The sequence below is a fragment of the Triticum aestivum genome, chromosome 7B, assembly GCF_018294505.1.
Source record: "Triticum aestivum cultivar Chinese Spring chromosome 7B, IWGSC CS RefSeq v2.1, whole genome shotgun sequence".
NCBI classification, from domain to species: domain Eukaryota; kingdom Viridiplantae; phylum Streptophyta; class Magnoliopsida; order Poales; family Poaceae; genus Triticum; species Triticum aestivum.
Genome location: NC_057813.1, coordinates 25051126 through 25065450, shown reverse-complemented (window position 1 = coordinate 25065450; position 14325 = coordinate 25051126). Strand labels below are relative to the sequence as shown.

Below are 14325 nucleotides of genomic sequence, written 5' to 3'. Positions count from 1 at the left end.
CGGGCCGGACACTTGAGCTCAATACTTATATATTCCTAGCACAGAAAAATTTGAATTCAAATTACGTTTGAAAAAATTGAGCGGTTTTTGCTCGGAAGTTTATGGTAACCACGGTATCCGCGTTTCTCGCCCACCCTCGGTATTTTCTTGGGATTCGGTAGCCAAAATGTTGGATAGAAGTAAGCAACTAGAATAACCTTTGCCTGTTGAGATGCATCGAGCTCACGCTTCTTCAAGTGTGACCCAACGACCTCCCGCGGCATCTCGCTGTGGTTCCACCTTTTACGAGGGAGCGGGTCGGCCACAACCTTGGACGGGCCGGACGCGGGCGGTGCTAGCCGTGACGCCCCCTTCTTCCCACCGGCCAAGGATACAACCCCGTGCGGTGCAGCGCGGCTGAAGCGAACGGAGCTAGCTTGCACGGACCCCATCTTGCCTTCAGTCAAGGCCACTGCCCCACGCGGCGCAGCAGGCCGGACGCGGGCGGCGCTAGCCGCGATAGCTCCCGTCTGGCCGCCAGCTACGGTGTTGAGCGGCGGACCTCACCTCGCCGGAATCATCTTTCACGGAGTTGTACAAGGAGAGGCTATGGAGTGTGGAACAGCAGTAGTCCGCTGGATAAGGCAAGGCAAAAAGATATTCTGTAAATTAGAAAAAAAGAATTGTGGTTGTTTGAGTGGTGGGGTTCTGTCAGGACACGTGTTGGCCGCTGGTTGGCCCTGCAGCAGACGGCACGTGTCTAAGCAGCAGACGGCGCGATTACGTGTCTAATCCTTGGGTCAGGTTCTCATGACGGACCCGATCGACGGCTGGGCTCGTCAACGTAACGTGCATTTCAAAAAGATGAGCCCGGGCGCTGGCGTACATCACTGTTCATCCCCATATACCGTCAATCGACGTTAATTTCTTCCACCCGTATTTCTTGCCATGGACCCACTAGCGCAAATCCCTGGAGCTGGACGTACGACCAAGATAACATGTTCAGATGCCGCCCATCTCAGTAACGCCGCTCTCCTTAAACACTCTTATATTTCTTTATGGAGGAAGTACAACCGTTGTAGCCCTGCCTTGTTCGAGTCAAGGTCGAGCCTAGGTCCTTGTGGTTAAGAGCCTCAATTCTATAACATGCATCAATTTTTCCCCTTGCAATACATCAATGCACAAATCTTTTGTGTATTTGTAAAAAGAATACAAGAAATGTATATGCATCTGTCGATGCTACCAAATAACATGGCTATCATTTTTATATGATTGCATTATGTCATAGCCGCCTGGGTGATATCTTTGTTGGCAATTATTCTAGACGTTGTGGAAAATAATGGGGCTTTTATGGCCCTTGAGGTAAACTGCTTTCGGGATAGACATTGTTTTCTCTTTTGTTTAACCAATTCTTAAATAAAAATTTAAAAACTCAAGGTTAGAGAATCGAATCCACGACCTTGCATACGTTGAGGACGGACGACGAGAACATGCCACTGCGCGAACACCTTGTTTGTGAACCACTTAAGCTCAATACTTATATATTCCTAGCTCAGAAAAATTTGAATTCAAATTACGTTTGAAAAATTCGAGCGGTTTTTGCTCAGAATTTTATGGTATCCGCGTTTCTGGCCCACCCTCGGCATTTTCTTGGGATTCAGTAGCCAAAACGTTGGATAGAAGCAAGCAACTAGAATCGCCTTTGCCTGTTGAGATGCATAGAGCTGACGCTTCTTCAAGTGTGACCCAACGACCTCCCGCGGCATCTCAGCATTGGCCATGGCCACACCCGCCGACTGGGTGCACGCGCTGTGGTTCCACCTTCTACGAGGGAGCGGGTCGGCCACAGCCTTGGACGCGCCGGACGCGGGCGGTGCTAGCCGCGACGGCCCCCGTCTTCCCACCGGCCAAGGATACAGCCCCGTGCGGCGCAGCGCGGCTGAAGCGAGCGGAGCTAGCTTGCACGGACCCCATCTTGCCTTCAGTGAAGGCCACTGCCCCACGCGGCGCAGCAGGCCGAAGGCGGGCGGCGCTAGCCACGACAGCTCCCGCTTGGCCGCCAGCTACGGCGCTGAGCGGCGGACCTCACCTTGTTGGAATCATCTTTCACGGAGCTGTACAAGAAGAGGCTATGGAGTGTGTAACAGCAGCAGTCCGGTGGATAAGGCAAGGCAACATGATATTCTGTAAATTAGGAAAAAGGAATTGTGGTTGTTTGAGTGGTGGGGGTCTATCAGGACACGTGTTGGCCGCTGGTTGGCCCTGGAGCAGACGGCGCGTGTCTAAGCAGTAGACAGCGCGATTACGTTTCTGATCCTTTGGTCAGGTTCTCGTGACCGACCCGATCGACGGCTCGGCTCGTTAGCGTAACGTGGATTTCAAAAGGACGAGCCCGGGTGCTGGCATACATCACTGTTCATCCCCATATAACGCCAGTCGACGCCAATTTCTTCCACCCGTATTTCCTGCCATGGACCCACTAGCGCAAATCCCTGTAGCTGGACGTACGACCAAGATAACATGTTCAGATGCCGCCCATCTCAGTAACGCCGCTCTCCCTAAACACTCTTATATTTCTTGATGGAGGAAGTACAACCGTTGTAGCCCTGCCTTGTTGGAGTCAAGGTCGAGCCTAGGTCCTTGTGGTTAAGAGCCTCAATTCTATAACATGCATCAATTCTTTCCCTTGCAATACATCAATGCACAAATCTTTTATGTATTTGTAAAAAGAATACAAGACATGTATATGTATCTGTGGATGCTACCAAATAACATGGCTATCATTTTTATATGATTGCATTATGTCATAGCCGCCTGGGTGATATCTTTGTTGGCAATTATTCTAGACGTTGTGGAAAATAATTGGGCTCTTATGGCCCTTGAGGTAAACTGCTTTCGGGATAGACACTGTTTTCTTTTTTGTTTAACCAATTCTTAAATAAAAATTTAAAAACTCAAGGTTAGAGAATCGAATCCACGACCTTTCATACGTTGAGGACGGACGACGAGAACATGCCACTGCGCAAACACCTTGTTTGTGAACCACTTGAGCTCAATACTTATATATTCCTAGCTCAGAAAAATTTGAATTCAAATTACGTTTGAAAAATTCGAGCGGTTTTTGCTCGGAATTTGATGGTATCCGCGTTTCTCGCCCACCCTCGGTATTTTCTTGGGATTTGGTAGCCAAAACGTTGGATAGAAGCAAGCAACTAGAATCACCTTTTCCTGTTGAGATGCATCGAGCTCACGCTTCTTCAGGTGTGACCCAACGACCTCTCGCGGCATCTCACCACCGGCCACGGCCGCGCCCGCCGACTGGGTCCACGCGCTGTGGTTCCACCTTCTACGAGGGAGCGGGTCGGACATAGCCTTGGATGCGCCGGACGCGGGCGGTGCTAGCCGGGATGGCCCCCGTCTTCCCACCGGCCAAGGATAGGGCCCCGTGCGGCGTAGCGCGGCTGAAGAGAGCGGAGCTAGCTTGCACAGACCCCATCTTGCCTTCAGTCAAGGCCACTGCCCCACGCGGCCCAGCAGGCCGAAGGCGAGCGGCGCTAGCCGCGAAAGCTCCCGTCTGGCTGCCAGCTACGGCGCCGAGCGGTGGACCTCACCTCGTCGGAATCATCTTTCACGGAGCTGTACAAGGAGAGACTATGGAGTGTGGAACAGCAGCAGTCCGCAGGATAAGGCAAGGCAAAAAGATATTCTATAAGTTAGGAAAAAGCAATTGTGGTTGTTTGAGTGGTGGGGGTCTGTCAGGACACGTGTTGGCCGCTCATTGGCCATGCAGCAGACGACGCGTGTCTAAGTAGCAGACAACGTGATTACGTTTCTGATCCTTAGGTCAGGTTCTCGTGACGGACCCGATCAGCGGCTCGGCTCGTCAGCGTAACGTGCATTTCAAAAAGACGAGCCCGGGCGCTGGCGCACATCACTGTTCATCCTCGTATACCGCCAGTCAAAGTCAATTTCTTCCACCCCTATTCCTGCCATGGACCCACTAGCGCAAATCTCTGGAGTTGGACGTACGACCAAGATAACAAGTTCAGATGCCGTCCATAGATGCCGCCCATCTCAGTAACATCGCTTTCCCTAAACACTCTTATATTTCTTTATGGAGGAAGTACAACCGTTGTACCCCTGCCTTGTTCGAGTCAAGGTCGAGGCTAGGTCCTTGTGGTTAAGAGCCTCAATTCCATAACATGCATCAATTTTTCCGCTTGCAATACATCAATGCACAAATATTTTGTGTATTTGTAAAAATAATACAAGACATGTATATGCATCTGTCGATGCTACCAAATAACATGGCTATCATTTTTATATAATTGCATTATGTCATAGCCTCCTGGGTGATATCTTTGTTGGCAATTATCCTAGACGTTGTGGAAAATAATGGGGCTCTTATGGTCCTTGAGGTAATCTGCTTTCGGGATAGACACTTTCTCAAACAAACAAACTCCATTATTCCACATCATATCCAAGACATTACATAGACACCAACAAACAGATGGGTTGACACAGATTATGGACTGGATATCCACCATGCGAGAAACCCACATGATATTTTGAATGAAAGATAGAAAGAGGGTATGCTAGCTAACGCATACTCTAATGACACAGGCAGACCACAACAACGACCCATCACACTACAAGCAAAATGCAAACACATTTCCCCATCAAATTACTGACATTGGCGCTAGTCTTTCAAGGGACGAGATCCACCTCAAGCCTGCAGCGAAAAGTGAAACCATGGCTAGTGTCATGTCAAGCATTCGTACATAAAGCTTCATTACTTGATATGCAACACCCTATAAACTAAATGCACAAAACATTCAACAAGCATTTGATTTAGTTAAATATGGCTAATGTTGTTAAAAGAGAACCTCCTTTAATGCATTTGCACTTGAATGTCCACAAATATCTTAATGTAATGCAGTTTCAGTAGGATAATATGTATGGTACAATCCATTTCTCTTCAACAAATAGAGCACAAGAATTTGAATATAAACTCATAATATTATACTTACGGCTTGTGTAATATCCCTTGTGAAGCGTACACGAATATTGAGTTCTTTAATACCATCTTCAAAAGTAGAGGCCGGATGATTTGTGAAACTTATTATACCCTGTGCCATAATGAATTGACCAGTTCCACCGACAATAGACCACTGCCCACTTTCCAAACCTGCGGTTATACCCATCACTTGAAAGGTGGACCCCGCAAACCTATTTCATGTTCAAAATAGAAAGTTCCGTCATAGGGTCAGAAGTGCATGTAGAGTTTGACAAATGCACACTTATTAATATGTGTCTATACACTAGTAAGGTGTGTGAAACCCTTGGCTACAAATATAGTACAGGTAAGGACATAAATTTAATGTTGCATGCAAAGAACTCATGAAATATACTTAGATATTGAAAAGTAGCGAAACATATTACCTTCCTTGCTGAAACTCTATGTTATGAGTCGTGTACCATCTGTTAGGCTTGGTTAAACCAGCCTGGACATGCACACCTTGTACACGTGCAACAACCGTGTCTCTGGAATTTGTTGTCTCGGTAAGAGTCCAGTCATGGACTATCGTCGTCCCAAACCCAAAAGGAAAACTTGCTTGGAGTAAGGTTTCCTCATTGCGATTTGGGTTGTTTGGCCCGTCGACGAATTGGTGCAAGAACAAGTGCAAGTTAACCTCGGTCATACAAGGGAACTGACATGTCTTAAGAGGTGCAATCTCGTGGATGGGGCTAGAAATAGCAAGGATTTGTGGTAGCACTATGAGTAGACAAACCAAGACACCGAATGGACTAGCCATGGAGATGATTGTATGCAAGAAGGGGAAAAGAGAGAACTTAATGGGCTAGTTGAATGGGGGAGGGGGGGGAGTTGTATCTCGTTGTGTTTTGTGAGAGAATAAGAGGGTAGATGTATCCTATATATAGAATGCTTGGAGTGCTAGTGCCCACCTCTGGTGGGTTTCTCTTGGGCCTTTAATTAGTGTTGTTTTAGACTTTTTAACACCCTATGCAATTTAGACCTGTAATCCAACTAAGGATCTAACATGACTAGTTTTCCATGTCAGGATGAGGTATGGTTTTTTTATCCGCATAAGGATGTCTCACAAGCCAACTATCTAAATTCACTATAATTTCTAAATATTGGTAAGTTTATGGTTCTTATGGTTATATAAATGCTTATCTCATCGAAGAATGAACTAACAAGCAATAGTAAACTATACCATATATGTAGAACATAATAATTTGGAATATACATGTGCCACTTTAAGTATTTAGATATGTGCATCTAATAAATAGACAAATTCGTGTAGTGTACACTTAAACACAAGGTATATACACCACCTTTGTACAACATACCGATAAAAATTGTAAAAGCTATAAATAAATGGGATTTCTATTTTCATGCCCCTCTTTGATTATATCTAGGTGATTTATCCTTTTGACGCACTTAGCAACTTTCAATTGTAACAAAGAGGGAAACATATATTATAAAAGAAAAAATTATCCGAAAAATAAAAGCTAGTTGGCCAACGGACAATTACAGAAAGTGCAAGATTGCTCGACATCAACTAATGCAAGCAATGGATATGGATTCATTTTGACTAGCATCTTAATAAGGTATATTCGTCATTTTTAAGCTAATTTAAATGTGTCAAGTCAGATAGTTGGTGTACGCACATGTACGCCTTTAGATACGTTGGTACTTACCTTGGTTTGCGTACAACCAAAAGACACAATTATATTTCCATGGACTAGTTGCATATATATATTGTAATTATAATATGCAATTAAATCCCTCAGGGGCGGCTAGCTACATGTATATTAATTTAAAATAGATCTAAATTTCCCTATATACTTCATATATGACTCATGTAAGTGGCATATAAAAGATATCATGACAGGATGTAGTATATGGATGCGTCAGATGTCATTCAACTATTGTAGCATGCATGTGATAATTCATGTGCGTTCTAGCTAAGATTTGAAACACTCCACAGGCCTGCATGTGCGACCTCAGTTATTAGCTTTGGTGAAAGGTCATGACTATCTACTTGACCCATGCATGTAAGCTTAAAATTGACGAAAAGACCTAAGATAGTCAAATTGAAGCCATATTGTTTTGTCTATTAGTATATGCCGACGGATATTCTCTTTATGTCGGCATCCATAGGCCAAATAAGTAGCTCTTATTGTATGGATGGACCTGTATGCCATCATATATTATGGGTGTGGACAGTATGTCAAGTGCATCCATATTATAATCTCTATGGATGCTATATAGATGCGGTCCTTGTATCTTAGTTTCTTATCCATTGGACACATAGATCTCAATGCTCAGCCTGTGGTATAGGTAACATGATGTGGATGTGCCATCCAGAGAATATTTCCAAATCATCTGATCTACAGATGTTCAACCTATAAATGACAGTTAATGAAGTCCTTGATGTGGTAATATTATGAATCTTTAGTCGACTTGCTAGTTGTGCACTGCATAATAATATTACTATGGTAAGATCACGTCACATTAATTAAATTAGAGCATGTAGTTATACCAGTTATGAGAAGGTTAAGATCCATTTAACTAGCTGCATTTATGATATTGGTTTTACTTGCAAAGTCTGGCCCAATAGAGAGTAAATTTCGATATGGATCCCCAAACATTAAGCTGTTGAAAATCCATTCAATTTTTTTTGCAGCTGGAAAATCCATTTAATTAACTTTCTACAATAGAGCCACATGCTCCATATTTAATGGATTTAGCAATACAAGAAAACCACCGCTAGAAAATTGCATCCCGGTCCTTGGAGATACAAGTTAAAGTGGTTCTTAACATGTCAGCAATGAAAATGGCGTTTTGGAGGCCGAGCTCCATGGAGCCCTTTATTTTTGAAAAATTCAAATTCAAACTTTTATGTTTCAAAAAATTCAAAAAAATGCATGCATGTAAGGATGTAACCCACATGTGTGTAAAAAATTCATGATGAAATACCTTGAGTTGCGACCTGTACAAAAAAGACAAATTTATGGCCTGGGAGGATGAATAGTATCATGTGTTAAACAGCCCTAGATTTGTATTTTTTGCACAACCCTCGTTTCAACGTATTTTGCCCTAAAAATTTACACATATGTGTGTTATGCCTTCATGTATTTCTATGTTTTTTTTTGAATTTTTTGAAACGTAAAAATATGGATTTTGATGAAATTTGAATTTTAAATTTGGAGGCCTCATTGGAGCTTGGTCACCAAAAGGGATTTCCGGTCAGCAACTTGCATTTGGAATTTATGTAATTGTATAGTTTGATGTGTATCTTACTTGCTAATATTCTGATCTAGAATTCTCTAAATAAAGTTCAAATAGAGTAGATATCTATCAAAGCTGATGAAGCACTGATTAGCTTATGGTAATATAGATGCTTATCACCTCGAACAATGGACTAACCAGAACAAAAGAACTTGGAGTATATGTGTGTCACCATTAAGCATTGAGATATGTCCATCTAATAAACAGGATAACCAAATTCACATAGTGTACACTTGAAACATTGTACAACTTTTGTGCAACATCTCTCAATAAAGAATGTAAAACCTATGGATAAAACATCTTTAGGGACACCCTTTTGACGCACTTAGAAATCTTGCAATGTACTCCCTCCGTTCCTAAATATTTGTCTTTCTAGAGATTTTAACAAGTGAGTACATATAGAGCAAAATGAGTGGATCTACACTCTAAAATATGTCTATATACATCCGTATGTGGTAGTCATTTGAAATCTCTAAAAAGACAAATATTTAGGAACCGAGGGAGTAACAAAGTGGGCAACATATATCATATAAGACGATTTATCCATGCAAACAATAGCTAGTTGGCCAATGGGCGATTACAAAAAGTGCAAGATGACTCGACATCTACAAATACAGACAGATGATATGGATTCGTTCATGACTAGCATCTTAGGTCTATTAGTCAATATTAAGCTAACTTACATCTGTCAACTCAGATAGTTGGTGTACATACTTGGCTTGGTTCGCGTCCAACAAGAAGTATCAATTAGTGTCAAGAAAAGAAACAAGAAGTATAAATTATATTCCCGAGGGGTGGCCGCAGGTATAGTAATTTAAATTTGATTGTTTGAATTGTCCTCTGTACTTCATATATTATTCATGGCAGTGGCCTATAAAAAATTATGACATGATATGATAGTTAATGTGTGTTCTAGCTAAGATCTGAACAGTCCGCATGTTACCACAACATGCATGTACGTGAGGATTTAGCCATTAGCTGTGACGAAAGGTCATGACAATCTACTACAAGTCCATATATGTTACTACAAAAACGGCAACAACTCTCCCATGGATTAAGGGAGAACATGTGCAATATGTACAGGCAGACAAAGCCCGAAAGCTAGCCAAAAACATAGGGAAATGAAAAGAAAAAAGATGGGTCAGTAAACAAACACAGTCCATCGTCGACCCTCTAAAGAAAATAAAAACTATAGTTGGATTGGAGTAGTGGTGGCTAGGGCTGCTAGTAAAGCTCGAGGCTCGTAAGCCATTCAAGATCGACTCGTATTTTGTTTCGACTTGAGTTTGACTTGAAAAGAAATGAGCTGAGAATGAGCACTTTATGTAGCTCGATCAAGAAACGAGCTGATCATGAGCCAACACTCGCTCGCTCGATTTAGCTCGATAGCTCGACATTATATAATAATATTAAATAATTTTGATAGATATTAAATAAATTTGTATAAATTTTTTCATATACGTTGTGTACATCTTTTTTCCATTTTACGTACTAGCAAACGCGAAAGCGTAATGAAGAGCGGATTTTTTTTTGCCTCAATAAGGTACGTGGCGAGCCATGTGTCAATTATCCTGTTATTCTTGGCCAAAGTTTTAGAACGGACGCACCTTCATTTTTCTGTTTTTCTGGTTCATTCACGATCTCTTTCTACTAGTCTACCAGTAACATTTAATAATCTAAACATTTGCAGATATTGTTATAATGTTTATATTGAGAGGATCCGAGTGTTAGTGTCACCCAGGACCACCGGAATGGCAGGACCGGCCCGGCCCATGCTGCAGCTGGATCTTAATCTATCATTAGAGTAACATGGCTTCAATGAGACTAACTTGGATAAATTTGTGACGATGTCACTTGTGTAAAATGTATTCGAATGATCGTCATATTGCTTGTTGTTTTTGTGAAGTGATATTTGAATGATGTTATGTATCTTTGTGATGATATATATGCATATGTACTTATTTGTATGCAAGATTTCCCAACAATAAATAATAAATAAACATGATTGAACACTTGCCAAGTTCTGTCGCTCGACAAAACTATTCCTGAAGCATTTTGCTGAGTGCACTAGTCGGCAAAATGTGACACGTGGCAGAAGCTGGTAGCTCCAGGAATCTTTGCCGAGTTCCACACTCAGAAAATGCGGAAGCAGCTCCTGAACGTCTTCCACGGGTTTTCTTTGCCGAGTTCACCCTGCACAAAGCTCCCGAAAGGTGTTGACGAGTCCCCGTGGTGCCATACTCAGCAAATACAAGAACCTGACAGTCGTCTGTGCCATGTGTCGCATTACTATTCTTCAAAGAATTTGCCGAGGTCTCCTGCAACATACTCTCCAAAGATAAGAACTTGGCAGCTAGTTCTGCCACGCATCATATTTGCTGAACGTTTATTGGGTTCCACGCTTGGCAAAGGCAATAACTCGGCAACCACCTATGCCACGCACCACGTTTCTATTCATCAGGCGTCTGCCGAATTCGGCATGCGAGAACTCGGCAATGCTCTGGCCACGTGGCACCACCATTAATAGGTCATTTCGTTTAGCGCTAGTGGTTTCTAGAGTTCTCCTTTTTGGAAACTCGAGAAAGACTCTACGAGTATTCTCGAGTTCTTGGTATAAAAATTCGGCAAAGTTAACTATTGCCAATGTGTCCTGTCGACTATTTCTTTTTTGCAAAGTACCGCACGTGGCAAACACATTTTTGCCGAGTTCTTTTGGATCTTTGCCGAGGAAGTCGGCAAAGTAGCTGATTCTAGTAGTGACGGTCAATTTTGTCATTTAACATCACTTGTAGAAGATTACTCCAGTGTGGTGCTATGACCAGCGTGACAGTCTAATCTGTTGTAGTGTTATTTGCGGTTCTGGGTTAATTTTGGGCTTCAGCAAGAGTTTAGAGGATGAAATGTCTTTAGCTTACCAAGAATAGCTTATACATAGGAATCTCTAACGATTTTCATTGTTTTGGCTCTAGGGACCACATGCTCTTGTGAGTCAAAAATGGCGTCCTTAAGTCTTCTTCTTTTATATATCGTTTTTTGAAAGAAAAAAATACAAATCTAGCAAACTAAATATAAGTACATGGTTTGAGACATGGTAAAAGTTCCAAAAAGGTATAATAGCTTTTACTTGCAATAACATCTCATAAAAAAAGGATCTCTCATGCATGTCCTCGAAATGTATGCACCTACTAGTTTAATTTGAAGTTTTGTCATTTTCTACTGCTTCTAATAGCCTGGATATCATTAAAGTGTTTGTAAATTACATTCTCTGCTGCTATCTCCCGGTATGTGCACTGGTGGAAAAAGGGCCTTTGGTCGCGGTTCGCAACTGCCATTAGTCGCGGTTGCGCAACCGCGACCGAACGGGCGCGACTAAAGGCCCCCCCCTTTAGTCGCGGTTGCTTAAGAACCGCGACTAAAGGCCCGTCCACGTGGGCGCCAGGTGGCCGTCGGGGCGGAGGACCTTTAGTCGCGGTTCTTCTGGCCAACCGCGACTAAAGGCCGCCGCAGGTTTAGGGTTTTAGCCCCCCCCCCCCTTAAACCTGTTTTCTATTTAATTTGTATTGTTTTATTTCTTTTGTGCTTTATTTTAATTTTGAAGGAGTTTCATATATTCTACGGTACTACATACATGCATATGAATGTACAATTTCAAATAAATTTGAACTTAGAACCAAAAAGAATTCAAGAGGAATATACAATATATATTCAATATCATCGGATGACCATATACAATTTTGAACAAGTTTCCATACATGATTTAATGCATATAAAGTTCTACGTCCTCGTAATAGTGTTCTCCTTTAGGATGGAGGACTTCCCTGCTGAACCATCCAGCTAGTTCCTCTTGAAGTGGTCGGAAGCGAGCTTCTGGACTAAGCATCCACCGGAGGTTATTCCTCTGAGCATTGGTATCACTCGGAACCCGCTCAGAGGTGTATCTCCGGATCATCTCACAGACATAGTATCCACATAGATTGGTCTCCGGTGGCTGAATATCCCCAGCATTCTTAGCCTTTAACATTTTGAATTCTAGCTCTTTTTTGAATTCACCGACCTTTGTATCTACGAACCGTCTCCAAACCCTACGAGGCAAAGAAAATTAAATAAACAAGAGAGTTATTAATTAGTTACTTCATATTAGGAAATGAACGAAATAGGCCGATCGATATAGAGCGCAAATGAATGAAAATAATTACTTCTGCAGCATTCTTCTCATGCCGCCCCAAAGCTTTGGATCCATATTCACAGAGTCGTGGACGAGACATTCTGAGGTGTTAACTTTAATTACTAGCAGAATCCAGTGGAACCTGCGGACACGATACATGCACAGTACGTCATGCATAACTCATCGATTAGCCGGCCACATACCATGCATGGAGTAAACAAAAGAGAATGTGCTCAAGACAGAAACACTCACTCAAAATGGTAAGGAAATAGAATATCACTTTTGAGTTCCTGCTTTGTAAGAAACTGCCATAGGTCTGCCTCCACGTCGGCGGGGTAACGCTCCAACACATGTCCATTAACGATGTGTGGGTCAATGAACCCAACATCATGGATGTTCCTTACTCTGCATTCCTTAATCTTCATTCTGCATGTATAATAACGGACACAACAATATAGTTAGGACATATATATAGTGCAGGCAATATGAACGAGATGGGGTAGAAATTAATAAATCACTTACAGAACGTAGCAACTGATGATAGATTTATCGAGCTCGCGCAGATTGAAAAGCTGGAACAATTCACTCAGTTCAATTTGTACATAGTAATGTTTGAAGTGATGCTCATGTCTAACTTCCGCATAAATATATTCTTTGGCGTTTTTATTTTTTATGTAACCCTTGTACCATTTCAGCAGACCTTTCATTTGTGGAGGTAGATCCTTTTCCTGCGCAGGCTCGACGAGAGGCCCATTCTTGACATATGTAATTACTACCTCCTTCACTGGCGCCTCATCAAGGCCTAACAGTTCACGAAGAGTAATACCTAAGTTGGCCGCTTGTTCTCTGGCACTCGTTACAGTCAATCCCTGTGCTGCCGCAGCTTGTATGATCTCGGGGGCATCCGGACAGAAGGCTTCCACTATAAGCGGGGCAATCGATTGTTTACTTTGTTCCCCGAGCTGGGCAACTTGTTTCCCGCTTTTTTTACTTTCGGCCTTCTCCCGCTCTTTGTTCTCCTTGAACATGAGTGCCTGCCTGCGAAGTTCACGTGCATAGTCGTTAGGCAGATTCTTCGCGGCTTGGGACGGTGTGCTCAAAAATGACTTAGCCCACTTCTTTTGCTCATCAGAAAATACTGGCTTGGGCTCGGGCTCTGTTTTCTTCTTGCAGTCCGCCTTCCATTTCTCCAAATCAGCAGCCGCGGCCGCGTCGACTTCCTCGGCACTACGTTCCCAAGACCTTGTGGGGAGAGGCTTCAGTGATGGCTCCGGTACCTTTGTGGTCTTAGGTACATAAGGGTCCGGGTTAATAATCCAGGACTGCTTCTGCTTCTTTGCCAGAGGTGGATTGGGGGGCGGCGTCTGATCACCCGCCGGACGAGGACTGGGGGGCGGCGGCTGATCACCCGCCGGACGTTGTGGACTGGGGGGCGGCGTCGGCTGACGTGACGGAGGTGTAGGTGAACCGCCACCACCACCACAGTGTGGTGTGCTTCAGTCAGAGAATGGCCGTCCATACATATCGTTGATTTCCTTCCGATCGTGCCTTTTCCACTTAGTCTCCCCTCGTGCCGCGATCGAGGAAGACCAATCGGCTTAAGGTCAGGAACAAAGTCAACACAAAACTCAACTACCTCCTCATTTCCATAGCCCTTGGCGATGCTTCCTTCTGGCCTAGCACGGTTACGAACATATTTCTTTAATACTCCCATGAACCTCTCGAAGGGGAACATATTGTGTAGAAATACAGGACCGAGAACGAAAATCTCTTCGACTAGGTGAACCAGGAGGTGCGTCATAATATTGAAGAAGGATGGCGGGAACACCAACTCGAAACTGACAAGACATTGGATCACATC

General features: G+C 43.2%; 1 protein-coding gene across 1 annotated transcript; it reads right to left on the bottom strand.

Moving 5' to 3' along the window:
- Positions 1-4445: 4445 nt before the first annotated feature.
- Positions 4446-5877, bottom strand: LOC123163057 (dirigent protein 5). The gene is made up of 3 exons (XM_044580820.1): positions 5422-5877; positions 5010-5208; positions 4446-4711 (listed from the first exon to the last, which is right to left on the bottom strand). The coding sequence occupies exons 1-3, from the start codon at positions 5793-5795 to the stop codon at positions 4706-4708; spliced, it is 579 nt and encodes a 192-aa protein (XP_044436755.1). The 5' UTR covers positions 5796-5877; the 3' UTR covers positions 4446-4705.
- Positions 5878-14325: the final 8448 nt, after the last annotated feature.